At 38.2% G+C, this 26,175-nt stretch overlaps 1 protein-coding gene across 1 annotated transcript; it reads left to right on the top strand.

The window, feature by feature from the left end:
• The first annotated feature begins 14,321 nt into the window (after positions 1 to 14,321).
• LOC120286768 (protein SIEVE ELEMENT OCCLUSION B-like) lies at positions 14,322 to 19,374 on the top strand. The gene is made up of 7 exons (XM_039299264.1): positions 14,322 to 14,663; positions 16,154 to 16,243; positions 16,450 to 16,883; positions 17,221 to 17,315; positions 17,400 to 17,530; positions 17,755 to 18,230; positions 18,626 to 19,374. The coding sequence occupies exons 3-6, from the start codon at positions 16,630 to 16,632 to the stop codon at positions 18,145 to 18,147; spliced, it is 873 nt and encodes a 290-aa protein (XP_039155198.1). The 5' UTR covers positions 14,322 to 14,663; positions 16,154 to 16,243; positions 16,450 to 16,629; the 3' UTR covers positions 18,148 to 18,230; positions 18,626 to 19,374.
• The last annotated feature ends 6,801 nt before the right edge of the window (positions 19,375 to 26,175 follow it).

Genomic DNA, 26,175 nt, shown 5'->3' with positions numbered 1-26,175 from the left:
AATAAAAAGAGCCTAGAATTAATTTACACTAAAAATATTAATTCAAAATCAATTAATATCATTCATTATTTTAATTTGTTACAATAATACATAAAACTTAGAAGGAAAAAATATTGTTTAAAGAAAAAATGCTGAAACGGTATTTTTAAATTTATTTATTTATCATATATAGCATTTTTATTACTTCTTTCATGGTAAAACACTTTTAAAAAAACTAAAACAACTTTAAAAAAGCAAAGAGGCAGGGTCGTGGCTGGGCACGCCGCCGCCGCTGTCCCCATCAGCGGCATGCCCAGCCACCATTGGAGGGGGCCGACGACCTCGCCAACCATAGGTGGCAGAGGGAGGGCGACCCTCATTAGTTGGGGCCGGCAAGGATCGCCTAGATCTCAACAACGTCGGCCCTCGCCTGTGGCTGGCGAGCCTCCCTAGCCCCAGGCGAGGGCCAACAACCCTCGTTAGGCCCAAGCGAGGGCGTGGTGTCACCTAGATCTGGGTGATCCTTGCCCGAGCCTCAGCCAAGGCATCGCCTAAATTTGGGCGAGCCTCATCGGCCAGGCGAGGGCTCCCCCACCCGCCCTCTACCACCTTTGTCACCGGCCTCCTTCAACGGTGGCAGCGACAGCAGTGCCTAGTCACCAACCCTCCCTCTTTATTGACCCCTCAAGTATTAGAAATTTTTAGAATTGATCATGTGCGTGTCAAAATTTCAAACTCGCGTGTCGGAACATAATTGAGAGAGTTGACCACGTGTCAAATTTTTTGACACTCGTTGACCACGTGTCGAGAAGTGTCGGAGCGTGTCGAACACGTATCAGAGTGTCGGACACGACACGAAGACTCCCGGAAAATGTCGATACTACATAGGTTGTACATGATGAGCCCAATTCATCATAGCTTTTAGTATGGGTAAGGACTGACATGATTTAATGGTCAAAGAGCATTGGGTTACAATGCCTTTTGGCTTGAACTTGTTGCTCGATCTTTTTCAACGTGGATATTTAATATCAATTTCTTGATATTGTAATTCATGTCAAGTTTTGTTAATAACAATAAATAGAGTAAAATGATAAAGAGATCAAATAAGTAAAATTGAGCAAATAATCAAGAACTGCCATGACGAAAAAAACAAAAAATAATCTTTGGCTACAAAGTTTTACATACAAGTCATTAGCTTATGTATTCACTTGTGAATTTATGTAATGGTTTATTAGAGTTGGAGATATTAAAAATAATTATGGCCATTTAATTTTATGCAATAGTATGCTGTACATACTGATTTAATTGTGTGCCTCACAACAATATGTTATTTTAAGGATATTAATGTTCTGTGACCATTAAAAATATTTACAAGTTCAACAAATAATACATTTCTATGCACATTAATGATCTAAAGTTCGTAGACATAAGTCTTTGTATATATTTTTTGCGATAGCCTTGATGGTTGACCAAGTGCAGTATGAGAGTTATTTGGCGAACTCCAAGATCCAAATTCGGATTTCGAAATTCTCTTCGGTCTCAATTTCTCTATAAAAGGCAATTTTGGTAAAAGAGAGCAATCGATTTAGGACCTTTCTAGAGGTGAATCACCAATGTTGACGGAAGTATCCAAGCATTTCAAGAAGAAGAAGAAGAGAGATCCAACAGTCCGTTGGAGCTGTCCAATTATTTGAAGTATGGAGATTATTTCTTTTTCATAAAAGAAAGTCACATAGGCATTAACATTTTAATAAAAAAAGCCACCAAAGATTTTTTTACTAGAATTTGTCGCCAAAGTCACTTAAATGATCATTTTTCCTCTCAAGTGACATTTAAGTAATCCAACAAAAACTTTTGACATATAAGTATCATACAAAAGTTATGATATTTTGAATGTAGCTTTATAATATTATCTAGAAATGTTTATTATATCTCAAAATATTTTTTTTTTTTAAAATTCTGTAGAGAAAGTAAAAGGTATATATATGAGGAAATATACCATAAAAAATCTCCATTACATTCATTATGCAAAAGTTCTTTTCATGTCTAAAATCAGATGATAAAAGTACAATTTGCACATCACAAAATGTTCCTAAACTTTGCTTTTTTTTTTTTTTTTTTTTTTTTGGGGAGGTCTGCTCCAAAACTTGGTTCACTGTGTTATTAATGATGATAAAAAGTTGGAGTATTAACGGCAATGGGTATAGTTTATAATATTTTGTGACATGTTATATGTTTGGGGCTTCCTACTCGGCATAAGGGTTTCTTTCTGGTACTAAAAAAGCTTCATATGCAATGCTCACTCAAAAGGTAATTTTGAAACGACAAAATCTCAAGTAGATAACAAAGGGACTAGGTGATATCATGAGGACCATCAACGTACTCACCACCATTCCTTCTTAGGCACGCTATGATCTCATCTTTCTCATCTTTCATTTCTAATTTTAGTGGAAAACGACGGGACATCACCATCGTCCCCTCGCCAGCAAAGATGAACCTATTTCTGTTCGTGAAGCAGTGGCCACCGGTCTCGAGTTTACACAACAACTGATACACTGTCCTTTCTTCTTTTTCAATCATTATACTTTTATATTCCTCTTTTGAAAGGTTTTTCTCTTCTTTTTTTTCAAAGAAAAGAGACCCACACAAGTTCACTATTCAAAGAAGTAAAGAGCGTTGAGGAACCATCACCAAGGCTGCATTACAACTCTTTGAAAGAAATTTTCTCCCTATTCAAAAGCAATATGATAAGAAATTTCTCTAGTAAATGGACGAATGGTACTTATTAATTAATTCATAAAGAAATTTATAGCCTTTGATACATTGACTGTCTTGTATTATACAAGTGGCCACAACGTATGAGGAGTTAAAAAGAGAGGATAATTACTGACAAAAATCTAATCAAGTTACCGTATTGGTAATTGTATTTCGTACGATGTCAATTTATTTTCCTATTGATAATATATAAAAGTCACACTAATTCTTTGAAAATCACGAAATATTTTCAACTAATTGCTTAATAAGTGCTTGTGATTTATGAGATATTATCTACCATAATGCATAAATAATTTCGGCTTTTTAATTTTGTATTATGTAAACTTTAATTTTCTACCCCCATTTTTCTCCGATTCTCATTTATACCCCTCTCTGATGCAAAACTGATGTGGGTCAATGCATCGGTCGTTCTTTCAAATAGTTAATGCAGCATTTAGCTCGGCAGTCGGCACTATCAAGGTATCGTCTGTTCTTTGAATAATGGACCCGTGGAGGTCATTTTGTCAGTCTCATCTCAGATTACGTGTGGCGTTGTCGTTCGTTCTCCTCAAAAGAAGGTGAATCAGTTTTTTTTTTTTTTTTTTTTTGTCAAAAGAAAGTAAATCATCGAGTCGTTGTCATTTCTCAGTATCATTTATTGGGGTTTATTCATCTCGTGCCTCACGCTTGGATTCCCAGGGGATAAAATTCGCAGGGGCTAGACTCGGATAAGAACAGAGCGATTCGAATTTCGATGACAGTGAAGTCAGGTGAGAGAGAGAGAGCAATTAATGAGACCAGACGAGAAAAATAGGTGAAGTTTAAAGCACCTTCTCCTTTTATATATCATCGAGGAAAGAGGCAAGGATTATTATGCTTTTTACTTTTCTTATTCAGTCGATGCCATGTCGATGTGTCGGGCATCACTGCCCTACACCTACGCCTATTCCAACACGTGAATCACCATCCTTCTAGTCTTTATTTCTTTTATTTTCTTTCTATCAGTAACAATTTTTCTCTTATTCTTTTTCATTTTCTTTTATTTCCTTGGGTTTAGAAAACTTAATCCCCATATATTTCCCCATCCAGTAGGACATGTCCACCTGTGACGGGTAAGGTTTCCCAAATTATTGTACCTTCACGTGTGGTCACACCGTCCGTCAATTATTGGCGAATATATATATATATATATATATATATATATATATATTCATGGGATAAGAAAGTGGTTAATTAAGAATTAAAACTTCATTTATTTTTGTATAATTTAAAAATTATTTTCTGATAAAAAGATAGCTTATATCACGTATAAAAATAAATGGTCAAAAAATATTTTCATTTTATATGAAATTATTTAGATATAAATTATTATTAATAATAAAATATTTAGATGCTAGTAATTATCTTTAGCAAAATAGTATTCATTTTTCATAGAATAAATGGAGTCTAAGTTGCGTTTGAAATGAGTGATCAAGGCCATTTCAATATGACCCTAGGAAAGCCCCATAATTTGGTTTTAATAACATTGAGGTTGCTATCGAGAAAATGAACTTGAGTTCTAATTAGGTGCATGTGGGGTTGAACGGTAATGTGCGTGATGGAGCTATATCAATAAGTCTCTGCATTTCTTTCGCTCTATTTTGGTTGAGCTAGGCTATTCCTAAGTTGTTTCACAAGCTCATCTAAGAAATTTTTTGGTAAACAACATCAATAGGAGAAAAAAGTAACCTTCATTGATTATCATCGAAGTGTCAATTAGCAAAGTAACAGTGACAGTTATGACCAACATGCTCAAAGCAGCTTGTGATTATATTTTGTTGACTGTGTTTTTAACAACAATTCAATTGTTGAAAGATAAATTTAATTGATTAATGCCATTGAAGTGTCGATTAGCAAAGTAATAGTAATAGTTATGACCAACATGCTCAATGGTGATAAAAGTAGCTTGTGATTCTTTTTTGTTGACCATGTTTTTAACAATAATTCGACTGTTGAAAGATAAATTTAGTTGATTAATACCCAAACTAAAAGTGTTGAATGTATTGCAACCGAGAAGATATATCATATCTACATTCGCTTACTATCTATAGAAATTATAACTACAACATTTTGAGCATTCTATTAGTAAATATGATGGTTTCCTAATTTAAAAGTCCATTTTTCAAATTTTGCATTGTTCATTCTTGCCCTAACTTGTCTGCTTCTCTTCTAATATTTTGCTCTATAATAACACTGCACTGAATGTAATTATCCCTTAATCCAATTTGGTCAGGGTGAGCATCTCTCGGTCCTCGCGCGGGCACGATCACTTTTTAATTAATCATGTATAATTTAAAGTAAGAAATAAGCACGCGACGTTCACCTAGTCATCGAAAGGTGCTTTTTATCAATTGCGATGAGGTAAGTGGGTCGATGGGACCGACCAAAAAAAAAAAAAAGTGGGTCAATGGGAACCCAAGGGTACACTTTGGGAGGCATTTTAAGAAAGGTTTCTCACGTTATATCTATGGGGTCTTTTAGTTCCCTAGAAACTGTTGAAATATAAGCACATTCAAGCGGACAAAAAATAGCCAATTTTCACTTTAATTACTTTTATCAACCCAAAAATTCATAAAACCGTGCTATCATTAATTGTTTCAATTTGTTTGTCTTTACAAGGGAAAGGATGCGAATGTGGCAATTACTACCATATATAATTCGTTTGTTTTGCATAAAATATAATATTTTTGAAAATATTTTCCAAAAAAATGATAATATTTTCTAGTATTTGGCTACATCTTGAAAATGAACTGAAAAATATTTTCCATTGTTTAATATGAAAATTTTGATTTGATTTTTCTAAATAGACATAACTATTAGAGTGTTAATAACTTGTGCATAGGCAGCTAGAGAAGTGGATACAGGCACTAGAGTCTCGAGTCTAGCCTCAATGGACCTCAACCCAGGCATCAAATGTGTACTTGGGTCTCGGACATGACCTTGATGGACTGCGGCATGAGTGTTGGGATATTGTGCCTAGCCTTAATGGATTTGAGTGCGGGCATTAGGGTCTCGAGCTTAGCTTTGATAGACATGGGCACTGACATTGGGATCTTGGCCACTAAGGACCCTAGTTCAAGTGCCGAGGACCTAGGCATGGCCTTTGCAAACTCGAGCCTGAGTGTTGGGTGACAGAAAGGTAACAGGAACTTTGGGGAAATTGTATTGTCTGACTTGTATTCAATTGTGCTATTACATTGTACATAAATAGTGCAAGAAGGAAAAAGTAAAATAGGAAAAGTAATATACATGTATCGGAGTTTCCTATTTACTAATATTTACTAGAATCAATTATGTACAGAATCGATTCTAAGATCTTCCAACACTCCCCCTCAAGCTAGTGGCCTATATATGTCAATGACACCTAGCTTGCTTAATAGAAACTTGTGTTGTCTTTGGCAGAGCGGTTTAGTGAAAATATCTGCCGGTTGATCCGCTGTTCCAATGCCTTTTGTTACGAGAACTCCCTCTTTGATCTTGTCACGAGTGAAGTGACAAATAACTTCTATGTGTTTTGTTCTTTCATGAAAAACTGGGTTTGCTGCTAATTTAAGTGCAACATCATTATCACGAACAATACACTTGGTCCACTCGTCCCGTATTCCCAAATCGAAAGAAGTCCTCGTATCCGGACTATTTCGCAAGTAGTTTTCGTCCATGGCTCGATATTCGATTCAGGCTGATGAAAGTGACACAAAGGATTGCTTCTTTGTTTTCCACGAAATCAACGTTTTTCCCAGTTTAATACAAAAACCGGTAATGGATCTCCTAGTCATTGGACAAGTAGCGTAATCAGTGTCACAAAACGCTGTCATCTCCATGTTGCATTCATGTGATAAAAATATACCGAGTCCTGGACACCCCTTCAAATATCTTACAACCTTCAAGGCTGCATTCATGTGTGACTCCTTTGGCATATGCATGAATTGACTGAGTATCTAAACCGCATAGCATATATCAGGTCTTGTCATAGTAAGATATATCAATTTACCAACAAGGCGTTGATACCCGGACGGATCCTTAAGTAATGGATCCCTGTTTGATGAGGAAGAATTGAGATCATACTCATGTGTTGTCAATTTGACATTCTGTTCAATGGGAATCACTGCTGGCTTGCAACCTGATAATTCGGCTTCAGAAACAATTTGCAAAATAAATTTTCTCTAACTGAGGGAAATTCCTTTTTCAGACCTTGCGATTTCAATGCCAAGGAAAAATTTGGGAGGTCCCAAACCCTTGATGTGGAAAGTAGAGTGCAAATATTCCTTGAATCTTGCAACATGGGAATCATTATTTCCCATAATCAATATGTCATCAACATATATCAGCAAGTAAATCGACGAACTTCCCACATTTCGTTTAAATAAAGCATAATCATGCTTGGAATGTTGAAAACCAGCATTGGTTAACGCAGCAGTAAATTTGGCATACCATTGTCTAGATGCCTGCTTTAAACCATACAAGGATTTGCGAAGACGACATACCCGATACTCTCCCCATCTCGCGTAATCCGGAGGAAGATCCATGTAAATTTCTTCATCCAAGTCTCCATGAAGAAAGGCGTTGTGGACGTCCATCTGGTGTAAGGACCAATTTCGTGCTCACGCAACAGATAGAAAGGACCGTACAAGAACTTCCTTGGCGAGGGAGAAAGTCTCGTGGTAATCGAAACCTTCTCTTTAAGTAAAGCCTTTGGCCACCAACCTAGCTTTGTAACGTTCTATGGAGCCATCGGATTTGAACTTTATCTTGTAAACCCATTTACATCCGATCGGCTTTCTATGTGGTGGTAAGGGAACAACATCCCAAGTATTATTATCCATGAGAGCAACAAGTTCAAATTCCATTGCATGTCGCCATTTGGGATCTTGTGCCGCCTCAGCAAAAGAGGATGGCTCACATTCTTCTGAAATTCTACTTATACAACACATATGTTCTCCCGATAACCGATTAAAAGAAACATAGGACGAAATCGGATATTGTGTACCTGAAGAGTTTGCAGCAGAACATATATAATTCTTAGTCCATGTGGGTGGACGTATTTGTCTGCCAGAACGACGGGGTAGCTCATCTAATTGTTCAGAAGCCTCGAATGATTCAGTAGCCATCTCCGTTGCTTCCCCTGTTGAAGAAGATAATGGAGCTTCTTCACGTAAGATAGGTGATTCAATTTCTTGATTTGGGGATTCCATCGGTGCTTGTGTGATGGATGATTAAGGTGCCACAAGAAAACTAGGTGCAAATTATATATCTTCATCAGACATAAGGAACTGATTGTTTTTTGATGAAGTGTCTTGAGATGGATGGAGCTTCTCTTTGAAAGGAAATATGTCTTCATGAAAAATAACATCCCTGCTGGTAAAGAAATGTCCTGTGGAAAATTCCATAACACGATATCCCTTTTGAAGAGGGGGGTACCCCATAAAAACACATCGTGTTGCACAGGGACTCATTTTATCCCGAGGACCCACACTGGTTGCATAACACAAACAACCAAACACTTTAAGGTGATCATTATCGGGCTGTTTGTTGTAAAGCATCTCATATGGAGTTTTACCATGAAGGATTCTACTGGGCATGCGATTAATCAGATAGGCGGCTGTGACCACACAGTCTCCCCAAAATTCTTCAGGGATTGAAGCTTGATATTTGAGTGCACGGGCTACTTCTAAGAGATGTCTATGTTTCCTTTCTACAACTCCATTTTGCTGTGGAGTGTAAGTACATGAACTTTCATGGAGTATTCCATGAGTAGACAGCAATCTTATGCAATCAAAAGTAAAAAATTCTCGCCCATTATCTGTGCGAATTTGCTGTACAGATTTATCGAATTGATTTCTAATTAAAGAAAGGAAATTGGATAAATGAGTGAATGTTTGACTCTTCGACTGCATAAGATATAACCATGTGGCACAACTATAGTCATCAACTATGGTAAGAAAGTAGTGAGATCCATCACAATGAGAAGTGTGATAGGGACCCCGTGGACTCTCCAAGGATTGGAATCACATAAAGACTTCGATAAGAGAGACGCAGAGAATTATGCCACTATCTCGTCGATGAGCGATTGGAACTCTTCAATCCTATGAAGTGGAAAGGATCAATGAAGATGATGTCCATGTGAAAGGATATAGGAACGAATATATCTTTTCGAAAAGAATGGAAAGTTTGGGAATCGCTCGTAAAGGGGTGGTGAGGAAACCCTTGCGAATATCCCAAGTGATCCTCGTGACGGGGCCAAATCTGTAGATGGGAATGATGATGACAATCGTTCGGTCTATTTCAACCGAAAATGGGTATTGCGGCTGAAATTCAAGGAAAAAAGGGGAGATTTGTTCAGATCAAAGGAACAAAAGGATGTACTCGAAATTCTTGAAGCGTGGGGTAATAAACCTAGGAGTGGGGACTTTGATTTTACGGATCTTTGTGAAAGTGAACTTGAGGGAAAAGTTCAGTTATCTTCAACTTGAAAAGTTTTGTTCCGACTCTACCGAGGCTTATCTTGAATTGGATTTGCATATTTCTATTCAAATCTTAGCTTTTTGGATGCGAATAGATTCTCCTTGATGTTAAAGAACAAGACTATGTTGTGGATATGAATATCTTTGGCGTGAGTGCTAGAAGTGTAATGAAAAATGATTTTGAGTTCGAGATGTACTAACTTGGAATGATGCTCGAGTTTGTTTAGCTAAAGGACATATTGGGCATTTTGGATGAGGAAATTTAGCACTATGACCCAATCGTTGATGCAAAAGGAGATTTTTATTATAGCTGATCGCATTACAATAAATGCTTTTATTCAATAATGCTAAATCTCCTTTGTTTAGCTAAAGGAGAATTTTAGAATTGACCCAAAAATAAAGTCCTTGTGCCTCATTACCCAAGCCCATCACTCTGCTAGTCGAAAGGTCCTGAAAGACACAATTTTTGGAATTGAATATGGCTTTACAAGAATTGTCCATACATACCTTGGCAACTGAAAGAAGATTAAACTTAAAATCTGGAATGTATAGGACATTTTTAAGAACAAAGTTTTGACCAAGATGTACGATACCGATTTTGGTAACATATGTAGTGTTTCCATTTGGAAGACGTACCGTAACAGGAGATTGTGTGTTTTCATGGACATGGGAAAATAAGCACTCATTACAAACTATGTGATCACTAGCGCCTGAATCGATAATCCATGCATCAATAGATAATGAATTCCTTTCATGAAAAAAGGTACCTGAGAATCCTGCATTAGTGTCCCCAATCTTAAGTTGGCCCAATGCTTGGATGATATTTTCATATTGTTGTTGAGTGATAGTCTGAGATGCTCCACCACCCTTCGTGCGGGACTGATAGACGAAGACTCATTTTCCTTTTTATTATTGGGTTTCCCATGAAGTTTCCAACATGTATCAACAGTATGGTGCGGTCGTTTGCAATATTCACAATATTTATTTTTAATTTTTGAATTTTGCCCACTAACCTTGCCTGTTGATGTGGCAAAACGAGTGCCGTTGGATGCTTTGTAGACCGGCGCTGACGTGGCGAAATACGGCCGTCCGATCCAGCTGGATAGCTCATCAAATTGTAGCCGTCAGATTGCGCGCGTCGATGGCCGTCCGATCCAGCCGGATAGCTCATCAAATTGTAGCCATCATATTGCACGCGTCGATCCCAGCCGTTCGCCGCAAAGAACTGATTTGGACCGTCCGATCCAGCTCTTCTATCCAGGCCATCCATCCGCGAAGAGCTAGGGTAGTCTTCGTTCTTTCTCGACACCGCAGCCGTGAAAGCCCTCTCTCTCGGTTGTGTTGCGGCTCCGAGGCTCCCTCCTGTTCCGGCGACGGTCTCCGTCGCAACGAAGCCCGAGGGGAACGTTGAGAAGCCCATTCCATCACCAATCCGAGCATGTTCGTTCGCGGCAGCCCTCTGGTTTTCCTCTTGCACGGCCAACTGGAAGATTCGGTCGAGCGGTGGTTGAGGATCCATCGCAAGAATCTGCGATCGAAAGCCGGTGTAAGTTTCGTTCAAGGTGAGTAGGAACCGAGTAGCTTTCTCCTTTTCCTTCATCGCATGGTATTGACGAAGGGTGGCTTCTGGCCCTTCCAATTTCTCCTCGGCCGCTTCAATCTCGTTCCACAGGGCTGATAATCGGTTGAAACAGGCGGTAACCGAAAGGTTCCCTTGTTTTAGCTCGGTTAGGGTTTGTGTCAACGAGAAAACCCTAGCCCTATCTGATTTTCCGTACATTTCTTGTAGATTATCCCAGTATTTTTTCGAATCTTCGGTCGGAGGAAGGTAAGGGGAAACCGGGTAGGGTTCGATCCCCTGTCCCGGTGTAAACCCGGGTCTGTGACCCGCAGTTGCCTATCCCGACTCACCAGTCGGGTTGGCCCCATATGGATATTGGGGCCATGGTGTGGCGTACCACGGGGGTGGAGGCCAGTAAGTTGGCCCTGGAATCTACACTGAAGCAGGAGTAGGTGCAGAGGCAACATTGGTTACTTGCTCTTCTCCAGTCGATCCATCTGAATGGGAAGGTATGATCGTCTGATCTTGGGCTGATGAAGATTCTACTAAGGGATTCATAACCTCTTTATCTTTTGTCATGGCACCAAGGATGAATTCCTAATTGCTTTGCTAATCTGTTTTGCAGGAAGGGATCCTCAGTTACAGATCAAAAGGAAGCAATGGCAATTCAAGAAAGGTCGCGGAAGCTAGGGCAGGAAACGATGCTCTGATACCATGACAGAAAGGTAACAGGAACTTTGGGGAAATTGTATTGTCTAACTTGTATTCAATTGTGCTATTACATTGTACATAAATAGTGCAAGAAGGAAAAAGTAAAATAGGAAAAGTAATATACATGTATCGGAGTTTCCTATTTACTAATATTTACTAGAATCAATTATGTACAGAATCGATTCTAAGATCTTCCAACATTGGGGACTAGAGCTTAAGCGTTGGGGACATAGTTATAGCCTTTATGGATTAAAGCCTAGGTTTTAGAGATTTGAGCTTAGGTACTGGGATCCTACACTTGGCTTTTATGGACTTAGGCTTGGGTATCGAGGCATTGAGCACGTGCAATGGGGCTTTGAGTTGGGCCTTGATGGACTCAGGCGGGGGCATTGGAGGCCCAAGCACAGACAATGTCTTGGGCTTGACCTTGATGAACTCGAACACAAGTGTCGAGGACCTAGGCATGAGCACTAGGGTCATGGGCTCTCCCCAATGGTCTTGGGCCTAAGTGTTGGAAACCTAATCTTGGGTGTTGGGACTTGGGAATAGCAGTGATCGCGTCCAGGGTGGATAGGGTCTAGACCTAGACCCTGTACCCAACCTTATTATAACTGGTTCCTTTTTTTTTTTGGCCCTCTACCCAACCTTATTTGTATTGGACCCTGTACTTGACCCTCTCTATTTTTCCAATCCGGTTCCGGAGTCAACCCTGTTTCCATTAGAACCTATTTTGTAATCTCCTGATATCCTATACAACTTCGAATTTTATATTAATATGCGAGAAAATAATGTAATCCTCATAATTTGTATTGAAATATTAAGCACTTGTAATAAATAAATACATGGATTTTTTGACTAAACGAAAAATTAAGGATCCACAAGGCCAATTATAATAAATAAAATTATAAGGCAAAGAATTAGCAACAAACATGAGTATAATATTAGTCTTATTTCTACAATTACTACATAAAGTTACTCATTTATGCAAGCATAACTCCTCATACAAAAGAGAAATTAGGCGAGCTAATCCACACGATACACAAGAATTTAGTGGCGACGAACACCGTCCGTCCATTGGACGGTGCAAGAGGGAGTCAGTGAGGGAGGGAAGCAAGTGAGGAAGAGGAATGACAAATGAGCAGTGTCGTTTGTGTTTGAAAGAGCTAAGAGAAAAAACGTCGTGTGATTGCGGGAGTAAAAATAGAAATCGGGGGAAAAAAAAGATTTTGGACCTCTACTTACAAAACCAGTTCGGGAACCGATTCCAAAATTGGTCCCCATTTTTGGGTGGGTAATCACTCGGAACCTGTTCCCAGACCAGTTTAAACCGGTTCCAAATTTCGAGAATCGGTTCTCGGACCAGTTTCAATGGGAACCGGTTCCCCACCCTATTTTCAAAGTGGGCCAGTTCGGGAACCGGGTATACCCGGTCCAGTTGCACACCCTTACCTGGGAAGTAGCATTAGAGTTTTTATGCCCAAGTTTAGAGTTTTAAATCCAAATGTTGATACTTAATTATATTTTGGAAAATGATATCCGGTTTTTTAAAGAGGAAATCATTTTTCTAAATTTAAAAATAGGCTTTTCCATTGACTCATTTTCCTCAGTAAACCAAATGTTGAATAATGAGAAAAATATTTTTTCGAAATATATTTTCCGTGAAATAAATGGAGCTTAAGTGGAATTATTTTTCTCAAGAAATTGATTAATGTAAAGACTTTGAATATGTATTTTTTTTTTTTAGAAGTGCAATGCTGTGTATAGTTAGGAATCTTCTAGTGGCCGGTGAAATTTATATATGATATATATATATATATATATATATATATATATATATATATATATATCACAAAATAATTTTAAACTCACGATATCTGTTGTGAAAAATAATTAACGTTATATTTTGTCTTTTGGTAACTAAGGACAAGCAAGATATATGAATAGTAGGTTCTAGTATACGTTAAATCAGTTTTTGGAGAATATATTCTCCAAAGTTTTCCCTGACCTGTGTTGTCATCTTCCTCTAGGGCCTGCTTTATTCTTTGTACACTTGGACAATGCTGATGAAGAAAAACTCTTCCATCGGGTGAACCCAAAAACGCCTTTTGATTTCAACTAATTGCTTAATCCGCGTATAACATGGAGTTTTGATATGTTACTTCTCGATAGTGTAATTCATGCTATGTTTTATGAATCTAAAGATTAAAAAGATAAAGAGATGAATTGAGTAATCCAATGTCAAAAAACCACAAATATTAAATTATGTATCCACTTGTTAATTTATGTTATGATTTATTGAAGTTGGAGATATTAAAAGATTTTGGGGCCATTTAGTTAATTCACGTAGCAATATGTTGTACTTATGTGGATTTGTTGTGTGCGTCACGATCATATGTTATTTTCGATACATCGTTGGAAATATTTTCAAAGAGTAATTTCATGTTTCTTTATACACATTAATGACCTGAAATTCATACGTAAGTCCTTATATATATGTCATCTGCGACTGTCATGGCAGTATATCAAGTGTGGCACAAGATATATTTTTTGGAGAAGTGGGGGATCCAAATTTGGATCTAATTTCTGTTCATTCTCAAATAATTTTGATTTATTTGTAATATGCACTTCAGTAAAAGTCAATGACCGTTTTAATGTAAATTCGTATTCGTGGTATTTCTCCCTTCTAGACGGAGCATTGAAGACATTGATATTCCTTTCTCACCCTTCCCCATTTATTAAAACGTCTTCGTATGATAGGACTCTCTCACACCCACGGCTATAAATAGGGCATGCACGCTAAGTTCTCCCCCACGCCACACAACCTGCGCTCTCTTCCTTCCTTGCTTTCCTCTCTCTGAACACTCACTCAAAGCCCTTGACTCTCTCTCTCTCTCTCTCTCTCTCTCTCTCTCTGAGATTCCAAATGACTACAGTCCTTGCCCATCTCTTGGGGATGGATCGCAAAGGCAAGACTCATCAGATTGACCAGAGCATGTGGACTAACCTGCTTGCTTCTTTCGACGACGAGAAGTTCATGAAGGAGATGGTGAGCTCACGCTCCTGAGGAAGGAGACGTGGATGTTCAGTCTCTCTTCCATCTCGTCGACAACACCCTTCATGGAACGACCGCCATCGTCGACTCCATCGTCAATCCTAAGGTAATCACCAATGTAATGCCATAAATTTGTTAAAAGAATTATACATATAACATCGGTGAAGACACTTTCCGCCAGTGGCTCTCTCTTCAATTGATCTAATGATTAGTGAGAGGGTGGTAGTTATAGCCGACCAATTCAGGTCAGATAAGACTGCCCCTGGACATTTTTCCTTACCACTAACAGTGTATGCTCCAATTTTCTTGAATTTTGCATCCGAGAGTAGATATGTAAAATTCTTTTTATGTGATACATTTTTAGTGTTCTAATCCTCCTTTAATTAGAAAGGAAACCATTGATAGCCATTGAAAAAGAAAGAGGAAGTGGGGCGGTTACCTCACTAGTGGAAAAGGTGCGGTGGAAAAAAACAAAAGAGTGAACTTATTTTGTTTCCAAACTTATTTGGTTAACATTTTCTTATTATTTCATACGGTGATAATTTTGATAGAATGTGTACCAAAAAGGATTTTATATATAACAAAACACATTTAACTGTCTTCAAAAAACAAATCTCTTTTCCTTTGTGAGATGGTTAGAACCATTTTAATGTTGAGACTCGTACGAGGGGAATGTATGCCCTATTCAAATAAGTTAAAAAATGTCAAATCAGATTTATCCGAATTCGTACATGGAAGTGATAATATATTGAGTGGGCTACGCGGACCACGCTTGCTTTTCCGGTTGGTTTGCTCTTCACATGGCTAAAGCCTAAAGGAGGAACAAGAAGGTGAAACAATCAATCTAAAAAGGTATGGATTACCCATGTACTATAACAAGCACTAATCTAAGCGATTATATATTAAACCTCGTACTTGGACGCGATATTGCATTAAATGGGCTACGCGGACCCCGCTTGCTTATTGGGTTGCATGGATAATGTACTTTAAGCAAGTACTAATCCAAGTGATTATACCTTTGGATAAAGAGCTCTTTTGTTTTTCTCGTCACTATTCTCTTGGCCAGACTGAGCTGAAGCTTTTTAGCCGTCAAGTGTTTTTTTCATTTATTTTTATTTGATTCGAAATATGTCTAACCCATTTATAAATATCGACCAACTATCCAGTCAATGGATATAGACAGGGGTTATGTAAATGACCAGTGCTTTTGCAAATGAAAATGAAAAGTTTGACAACTTCTCTTAAAGTTAAATAGGACCCATAATTAGCATATATCCACGCTTAACCCAAGTTGTTCTTCAGACTCATTAGGCCTGACTAGGTTTGGACTATCCCTCAGGCTGAAGGCCCATCATCATGTGGATAACACTATAACTCCTCTATTTAAATCCTTTGGTTAAGAGAGTTTTTTTCGTTTTTGTATAGGCCGATAATTGTTTGATACCTGAATTTACTCCCTGAATTTATCATGGTTTGACATAACGAGATCTTTTCTAAGTGTTGGGTCTCACTTAAATTAATAGCGAAAACTATCGCATCTCTCTTTTGCTCTCTCCTCTCTTTCCGTTTCTAAGGATGAAGTGACCTTCATCGTAGGGCATACAAGGATCTGGAAGCCATGAGTTCAAGCCTCTCAAAGAGGGCTTCAATCCACCTTTAGCAGCCATCAACGAAGTGGGTTGTCAGGTATTTTATAATCTCCCTCCCGGAAGTTAGATTTTTTTTTTCCCCAAATATATTTGTTTTGGTTCGTTTTCTAATTTTTTCTCCATGTACATGCGCTTAAACTAAAGATAGGAAGCTGTAATATTATGAAATGTTTGCATTCTAGCCTGTTGTATAGAGGTTGCGAATAACTAATCTCTTTCATTAACTTATTGTCCTGTCATCAGCTCACTTGTAAGGCATTGGACACCAAAAATGTGCGCCAAACACTGGTCTCACTCTTTCACGAGCTATCTAGCTACTCGTGGGTTAATAAGGCTCTGATTACCCTTTCATCACTTGCTGTGTACTATGGTGACTTTTGGCGACTTGCTCGAGTTGAACCATCGGACAAGCTCGCGGAATCTATGGCCATACTGAAGGGGTTACCTGCAATCACCAAGCCCTCAGACCCACAAAAGATCCACATTTTCGGTGTTCTCAACGAAATGATCAAGACCACCCTGAATATGACCCAATGCATTGTGGATTTTGAGCATGACTCTAAGGATGTTCCCGAGTTGTCTACGATGATTGATATTCCAAGCAGCGTTTATCAGATCATCATCAGTATCCTTGCTTGCTCTATTCAGTTCACCAGCCTGATTAGCATGGTCGATGAGTATGTTTATGAAATATATATTTTGCTTTCGAAAAATTTGCTTTTTATTTGTGAAAGATAATGATAAATGGTCAAAATTATTTAAAGCTATTCTAATTACGATTGATAAAGTTGAGGACTACACCTTAAGCCGATTCATTTTCACATTCTCGTTCTTCACAAGAGTGAAGAACTCTTATTTGTAGAACAAGTATTTAACTTCTAATTGATTAGTATGGTCCTGAAAAGGCACAAGAAGTAGTTTTAATTAAAAAGAATGAAAATGGATGAGAACAAATATGCATGAATTGAATGACTCATGCTGCTAAGAGAATTTTTTCTTTTGTTGTTTTTTCAGCAACAAGGGTAAAGATCTGCCTACATTTGCTCGGAAAGTGAAGATGATCCACCACACTATCAAGAGACATTACGAGGATTTTTTACAAAAAAAGGGTAAAATTTGTTCTCTCTTTTTCTACTTATTTAAGCCCAAAATATATTGGGTTAATAATTAAACTCAATTTTTTCATAATGCAGAGGAGATTAAAGAATATCAGAGGCTGCAGCGACTCTTTAATGCCCCCACCGATAACGTGGAGCTGATCAAGGCCTTGTTTTACATCAAGGATGATCCTCAGCCTCTCTTCCTCGGCTCAAAGAAGACAAAGGTTCATGTCTTCAACTTTCTCTGAGTTTAACATCAATCTATGTTACAAGTCCAATGCATTAAGATTTTACACAACATGCCCTTGTAGTAAAATTGTCTTCCACTAATAATTTAGTCCCATACATATGTTGGAATCCAACAGCAAAATAGTTTTCACCAATTGTGCAATTGATTAAAAAGCACATGCTGCACCAATGTTTATAATACTCCTTGTTCGTTATATAGGATAAGGTCGAGTCGCTCCGGAGGAAGAATGTGTTGCTGCTAATTTCGGACCTCAAGTTGACCTCTCACGACCTTTCAATCCTTATCAAGATCTACAATGAGCGCAAGTTCCACGAGGGGCGCTACGAGATCGTGTGGGTCCCTATCATCGAACAAGAAGGCGAGGAGGTGATCAAACAGTTCCAGAACCTTCAGTTGCAGATGCCGTGGTACTCGGCGCACTCCCCTACACTTATCAACGGGGTGGCCATCAGGATAATTAAGGAGAAGTGGCACTTTAGGCAAGACACCATGGTGACAGTATTGGATCCACAAGGAAGAGTCTCAAACCAAAATGCCATGAGCATGATTAGAGTTTGGGGATGGGATGCTTTCCTTTCACCGGTGCTGTAGCAACAGACATCTGGAAGAGGCCTGGCATTAGCTGGTTTGAACTTTTGGCGACCGATTTCATTTTCCCGAAGATACAGGAAGCTGTAAGTTTTTGTCCTTCTTCTTCTTTTCCTTCTTCACTTTTCTTGTACCCTTTGCTTTTTCATACAACTAGGGTGCACGCATATGGTTGTGAAAAGAAACTATGATCTTTAAGTTTGCTTGTTAGAAGATGAATTTAGTTAAATTGTTGCGGTAATAAAAGAATTTGATTCAAACTTAGAATCTGTCAGATATACATGGGATAAGACGAGAACTATAAGACTATTTTACATTATAATGCTGTCCATTCTTTACTGATAACGGTCAAGATTATATCCAAGTAGACAGGCTTTACTGGAACTTTTGTATAGAAATTTTGAAAATGTAAGATGAGTGTTTAGTTTGATTAACAATTTATGGACGTGAGAAAGACATTGATTTTGCAATCTCTTATCAGATCAAGGCTGAGAAGTATATCTTCCTGTATGGCGCGGAAGAACCCAACGTCATCCAGGAGATCGAAGCGTCGCTAAAGAAGATGATCGATGACGGCTTTTCCATTGTTGCCTTCAACGTCACCAAATCACAGCTCTTTTGGACCCGCCTCGAGAGCTGCATGCTCTCCAAGCTACAAACCAGAGCGGACTTGCACGAGCCCCTTATGCAGGATATCCTCAGGCTCTACACCAACTTCAAGAAGGACGGTGGGTTTGCGATCCTCACGAAGGGGTCGCGGGTCGTGATCAATGACTCCCACCTGCACGTCACAAAAGTCCTGGTGCAGTACGAGACGTGGAAGAAGCATGTGAACGTGAATGGGAAGACATTTGACATAGTCTTTAGGGAGCAGTTCGACCGGGTTTACGTCCTTCCGAGGTGCCACCACTTCTATATCCCGAACATGGTTGGTTACATCCCGGAGGATGTGAAGTGCCCGGTCTGCCCGCGCATGATGAACAACATTGTCAAGTTCGAGTGTTGCCATGGTGCACATTAGTCGAGTAACGATGAAAGCGTGCTCTCTGAGTGTTCTATGTACCTTCATATAATGAATAAAGAGGGCTTGCTTGGCGTGTGCGTGGCCCTCCCCTCTGAACTTTGCCTAGGCAGTATCATGTATGGAACAACTATGTTTCCGTACTCTATGTAAAACGTTTCCACTTGAAGTTTGTGTTATCAAGTACTTGAAGCGTGTGATTTTGTCCATTAAATGCTTCTCTGAGCACTTGTGCCTCATGACAATTAAGATTACCGCGTGGCATTCTCCTATCACACTGCAAATTACAACTAGATGGATGTCCAACATATAAGCTTACAGATCCAATTTGACTTTAAATTAACTCAACTTTTTCAACGTACCATCCACCGAGTATGGTGTGACTACTAACTCGACTTTTAACTCAATTCGGAGCAAAGTTGCGATCATGACGGGGAATGATCAATGAGACACCAGTCGTTTCCTTCTCTTGCGAAGTACACCCTTATCTAGAGGAGGAATTACGGTAACCTGGAATTGACACTAGAAACGTGATGAAGCAGAGAGAGTACGAGAGGAGCAGCAGGCTATACCATTTGACTCGAAGAATACCTAGTGACAAGTCAGAAATTTCGGCCACTAGGTGTAGACAGCTCTACAGCCTCTTCTATTTAGCAAGGAACAAACACCGAAAACGACAAGTCATTGTACAAAGAAGAAGGGCAGCGTTATTGCATTTGTCAGCGGGTAACTTACGAGTCTTTTTGACTTTTGATTTATGAACTAGCCTTATGAATTATACGCACTATGTCATCACTTGTCACTAGGTCAATGAAGATTGGGAATTATGTCACCAAACATATATGCTTAAGAAACTAATATTCTTGCCTGATTTACAAAAAGTGAGCCATCAATTAGTTTGACATCTTCAATAATATATTTAGAATCAGGTTAGATAATGTCAGCGTGAATACTTCTTTGATTTGCCCTCTAATCCAACAGCTACATCTTGTATGCGATGGGATTTTCTTCGATTTGTGATGCGTGTGCCATTGCTTTAACTTGGACGTGAGATGGTCTCCGCGAGTTCTACAATTCTATAGTCAACATATGTGAGTAGGTCGAGTACATGATTTCCACCCCATTGTCGCATCAACAGTGGGAGGTCTCGTACTTGACGTAGGAAAGGGAAGTTGAAAAATTTCCTTTGCACATAAGAACGAGGTGGAATTCAACATAGAAGATGGTGAAAAAGATTGCAGGAGATGGGTGTCTTGTCGTTCTACTTCTCCGCTCATTGTGAAAGTGATGGTCTTTTGCCATAAGCACAATAAGATTACGGGGTTGCCGAAATCTTCAGAAACTGCTTGTAGGTTTTCAGTGATTCAACTGATACTTGAATATTTGAGATCATCCTTTAAGCAATCTAATCACTTCGGTTTTACACATGATATCGGTTCAATTGGTAAATGAGGAAAGTCCCTTCTTCAATGAAGCGGTAGTGACCATGAAAGCGAAATTCCTCAAATATTATAAGAACATTTCACTTGCTTTTTCGGCATCCACAATCTTAGGTATTATCTCTCTCTTTCTCACTCTCACGAATATGTGGATTAGGATAAGGAAGCATTTAACTATACTTGGCTTTAATCCAGGTATAAATATCCACGTACTCCTCTTCCCGGTCATAGTACACATAATTCGAAATATGAAGAAAGTTACTACCTTCTCCTCTTTCTTCTTTCTTGCGTTCCAAAGCATGTCCGAAAGGGCTATGTAAGTGGCCCAAGTTTAGGAAGGAAATATTGGCTAGGCCAACCAATTTGTCATCATGCACATTCATTTACTTTAATGGGAGATGGTTACCAGTGGTAACTTGCCATCCTTGAAAGGACCAAATTTCCCATGAGGCGCATAATAACAAGATGAATTAATCATGTTACCAGCCAAAAATTACATAAGACCAAAGTTATTCCCTGTAATGTAAGCAACAAAACTTACCACAAATTTCCTAATTTGACCGATCAAATTTATGATTTCCATGAATCCGTATAGATTTATCAAATTAACTTTCTTGTGTTTTAATCAAGTCATACATAAGAGTCCCTGTCAAAATTAAAGCACCAAATCTCGGGAGGGGTAGGGTGTGTGGGGGTTGGAGGTGGAAATGATATTTGGCATAGAATATGAAGGGAAAATAGAGTTTAATTAAGTAATCTTACGTAATTTAAAAATTATTCAATCTTACAAACAATTGACCAAATTGTACTGAATTCATCGGTCAATCAATTGCTCGAGCAACCTTGTTCTGAGGCTTATTTGCCATGGTTGTAATGTATTTGAAATTGCTTGGTATTAGTTACGTAGTCACATGATTGGGTAAGAATTATCAATCATTTATAGGATCAAGACATGAATTAAACCTACCCACTTATCGTTCCTTGATTGGTTAGGCGGCAAAAACGAGGAATGTGGGTCATATAAACTAATTGTGTTTTTTTTTTTTTGGAAACTCCTGTCATTGCAAGCAAACTTGATTTCTAAAATGGTTTTATTTGGAAGTTGCATGATGAACTTGTCAGCGAAATTCATATGTCAATAATTATCTATTTCTTTTTCCTTTTGTTATTTATTTATTTATTTTTGCTAGAATTATATTGACCTTGTTCACTAAAACTACAAGAAGCACCCCTGCATAAGGGCTAATTTGTTCGAATTCAATTTAATCCCTTAGGGAAGCACAAATACTTCCTTAATCTTATTGAGGGACATTAAACTAAAAATACACAAGTCAATAATGCATGAGCATGTACAGTCAAATTACTTTAATTGGAGGAAGTTACCATGGCAACTTACCATCCTTAAAAACACAATTTCCTTTAGAGAAAAGTAATTAATCATATTGCTGCGAAAAGTTATACAAGTAGCACAGTCATTTCCTGCAAATAAAAGGATAAGCATCTGGAAAACAAAACCTACCTTATTTGAGTCCTTTAACTTATCAAATTTATGCATTTCCAAAAATCAATATATCATCAATAAAGATTGCTCAAAAGTGGATGTGCAAGAAGAATATACCATCAAACCACACATTTTATTTCAAGATTATAAATGGCTTGAGCTCACCTATTACATTATGAAACCACCATATTTCAAAGACATTGAAATTTCTTAGGAATTAGTCCCACAAGGATCGTCAGACTTGTTGCCATGAGAATCAGTGGTCCGGTCTTCAATTTCTTGCGTTAACATCTTGCTCAATTCTTCGTAACTTCTTTTATGAAGTTTAAGCTCGTCTAAGGAGAGTTGGTCCATCGGTGCCTCCCACCAACCTTTGATGGGAGATTTCTGTACCTCTCGCCTGAGTTCAACAGGGCACTTTCTTGCGGCTCTCAGTTTCTTCGACAATGCTGAATTCTGTTCGGATAGTTCACGTAGCTCTGCCCCTTGTTCATCTTCGGATTGCCTAGCAACACAAGAAAGGGATGTGCCTGGATCTTCGACCCGATCGAGACACGCTTGAAGGCGAGAACAACCAACAGACAAGGCTTCGTTGCCTAGTTTTAAGAGTACAATTATCAACTCTAGTGCACAATCTGAATAGATGTCAGCAGCCGTCCTAGGATCTTGCTTGCGAGGACGGCCAAGAAACAAGGCTGCATAGCCCAGGTGGAATAGTACAATTATCGACTCAGCGTACTTTCTGAATAGACGTCAGCAGCCCTCCTAAGATCACAAGATCGACTTCCCGGAGCAAACTTCTTCATATATTCCAGATTAACTCACGTACTCACACATGATTGAATAGGGATTAGCCAAGATTTATAAGGCCATGACACCGAATAAACGTACCCACGTCTCATTTTGTGATTGGCGAATTACGTTTGTTTCCATGTATAGCATATTATCTACCTTTTTTTTCTTACCAAAAAAAAAAACTTTAAATTTTTTTATCTTGTTTGGTTATATTTCTTCACCAATTATGATCATGCATGAAAATTGGTCAGAGAGCTAAATAGATTTTGGTCCTTGAATTTGTTGATGCTCATTTCAGTACTCAAATTGACTTTGTTTTCTTTTTTAATTCACTGAACCTATCTATTCTTTAATTGTTCTCAAATGGTTCAATTTTAAGCCATTATTCTTTGGATACACCCAAGAAACAGTTAAAAGAGCATATGTTTTGTAAGCATATTATATGTTATTCCCAATTCCAATTGTGATAATGGATGTAGAGATATGAAAGTTGCTTGTCGTGACCTCTCTTTTGCCATCAGGGGGGGAAAGGAAGAGGTTTAGGGGTATTTGCCTAAAGAGGCGGACCAACGACCCTAGATTAAGCGCGAGCTCTCCCAAACCCATATCTCGCGTGACGTAGAATTTCATATTCCAGTTCTTAACGACCTAAATATTTCTAAGAGTCGCCATTGGCCTATTGGGGTCGGGTTAGAAACCAATCAAGACACAGGAGTTTTGTCTCAATTCCTACGCAACCAGAGATTTCTAAGAACGGAGACTTGTTTATGTCAATGTTTCTATTAGCATCCTTGCGGTACCATTAACTTGAAAGGTTGTTTATCTAAATGGTCACGCAATCTTAATTACCAATTATGATCCTTATAAAACCACTAAATGTCAATGCAAATATTTTTGTAGGTTTGTTTTCCTTAATGTATAGACTAATTCTAACCTAATTTAGAAAAGAAATTTACACTCAAATTAATGAAAAGCGATGCGATAAGTAAACATCAAAGAAATTGAAATAACTTGAAAATAAATGTGGAAAAGGAAAATTCGATTCAAGTCGAGCAAATAATATTACATGGTCTAATTATCACGCCCTGTAATAGGACCCCCATGAGCGAAATGATAATTTAAATATACATGAAATTACTCTAAATAATATTAATCTGTGCAAAAAGGATTATTTACAAAAATGATTATAAAATACCAAAATAGCATTAAATTAGGAAAAATGACATTATAAAATTAAGAAAATTTCCTAGATGTCATTTTTGCCTTAATTTGATACAATCAATCATTCTATTTTTATTTTTGAAATTTTCGGATTTTTTTTTCTTTTTTAAACTTTTATTAAAAATAATTCCATAAACTGATACATGCTAATAATTGTCCAGTACATGAATATAACAAGAACTGAGCTCAAATCGATTGTTTCAAGATTGAAGCTTAGTTTGAGCATTTCGTTGAACACTTGGTGTGCATCAAACCAACCCAAGCAGCTTCCTCGAGCCATGTTTGTGGCATTCAATCTCGATCCATAAGTAATCTCATGTGAAACTAAAGTATTAAGGTTATACTATCACATACAAAGAGCAATATTAAATAGAAATCATAGTCTAAAATACACAAAAATCAAGCTGAAATTGTCCTCAAATATGCAGGTTTGAGCTGATTTTGCAAATCTGGATTTGAACCCAAGTCAAGCAAATAGGTTGCATAATTATATTCAAGCCCTGACACTCATCATATGCAAGATCTACGGAAAAAATCACTTGATCAAAATGAAAGTAGGTAACATGGACTTTTAAATGCAACAAACATCACAAAGAATGATCAATCAAACACATCGAAACAACATCTTCAAAAGCATACACGCATGGTCCACATTGACCAGCCATGATTTAAAGACCAAACCAAGTTAACCTCAACATCATTTGTACTCCCATATAACATTCATCAAGCTCATGAAGACATAAAACGCATGCAAATGGGAGCAGCAAGTCAAACATATATGGCTCTTGAAGAGGCTTCAAACACTTGAAAAATTTCAATCTCAGAAATAAGTTTTCGAAGTTGGTTTTCCTCTTGGTTTTCGATGGTTAAAACATGTTCAAACTTGAAAAAAATACATCTAAGACTCTTATCTTGCTTCATAGTTTCTTTTGCAAGTGGCTCTTGGCCGAGGAAACCGAGAAATTATCCTCGGGGGCACATAGAATTTGGCTCATTCAAACTGAAAAATGAGATTTGCAAAGAAAAAACTGACAACGAAGGTTTTCGTTGACCTCCATAATTAGACTTCAGAACCTCTTATGTTGGCTAAATTAACTCCGAACCAAACTATGTGCATTCTAGTTTGGGTTACAAGTCATGGATTTCCTTATTTGTCTCTCACTTTTCTAAAAAACACTCGCTTCCCCTCACCCATGATCAGCCAGGCTCAACACTTGAAAAATTTTCAGACTTTCTTGGCCTGCCAGGAGGGTATTTTTAGGGGTGCTTTAGAAGGTCTTCCCGATCTCCATTTGGGACATGCGACCTACGGTTGGAAAGATCTCTGAGTGAAGTTTTACATTTTAGTTGAAGGTTTTGACTAATTTTGGCCACCAGTTTGTGAAAATTTCACTTTTCTCTACAAAGGTAGGTTTGAAATTTCTGGGATTTTGCTTTTCTTGAGTTGTTTCTGGAGGTCTTCTTGGGGAACGATTGTGAGCCCTCCCTTTTCTCCCTTATCACCTACCTTTCATGCCCCAAAAGAGCTTGCTTCAGAGATCTTATCCCCTAAATTAAGAGATCTTTTGGTTGGTCTTTGTCCACCTACCAAGCCTGTCAATAGAGCTACTTTAACAAGTCAATGACTTGACCAAATTTCCAACTTTTGCAACTATTGAGTGTGCGAATTTTGCTGTGATTTTCACATGCTTTCAACAGCTTATCCTAATCAATTTTTGTCCACTTACACTACTAATTATGGTCTTCCATCATGTGCAGGGATCAGGTTGATTGGGCGGCTAAGTAGGATATGGTGAGGCCATAAAGTTGCTTACTCAGCAGCTCCGAATTGAGACCTAACTATGGGCTGGGTTTTTGTAGCTAGTTTGAGTGCTTTAATCTATCAATTTGGCTATGGTTTTTGATCGACTAGCAAGCTCATGTATAATAATTTAAGATCTTGACCATTTTTCACAATTGTCCCCACTCAATTTTGCAAGAGAGTCCCTCAAAGTTGACCATTTTCTTGCTTAGGAATGCCCAATTCAATGCAATTTGGTAATTTTGGCCCAATT

This window comes from Eucalyptus grandis, chromosome 8 (assembly GCF_016545825.1).
Source record: "Eucalyptus grandis isolate ANBG69807.140 chromosome 8, ASM1654582v1, whole genome shotgun sequence".
In the NCBI taxonomy this organism is placed as follows: Eukaryota; Viridiplantae; Streptophyta; class Magnoliopsida; order Myrtales; family Myrtaceae; genus Eucalyptus; species Eucalyptus grandis.
This window is presented reverse-complemented; position numbering and strand designations above follow the sequence as displayed.

Bases quoted from the DNA above. Each gene is read 5' to 3' on its own strand.
- LOC120286768 (XM_039299264.1), top strand. From the start codon at position 16,630: ATGGCCATACTGAAGGGGTTACCTGCAATCACCAAGCCCTCAGACCCA. The intron at 16,884-17,220 runs GTATGTTTATGA...TTGTTTTTTCAG, and splicing joins CTGATTAGCATGGTCGATGA to CAACAAGGGTAAAGATCTGC. The intron at 17,531-17,754 runs GTTCATGTCTTC...TTCGTTATATAG, and splicing joins TCGGCTCAAAGAAGACAAAG to GATAAGGTCGAGTCGCTCCG.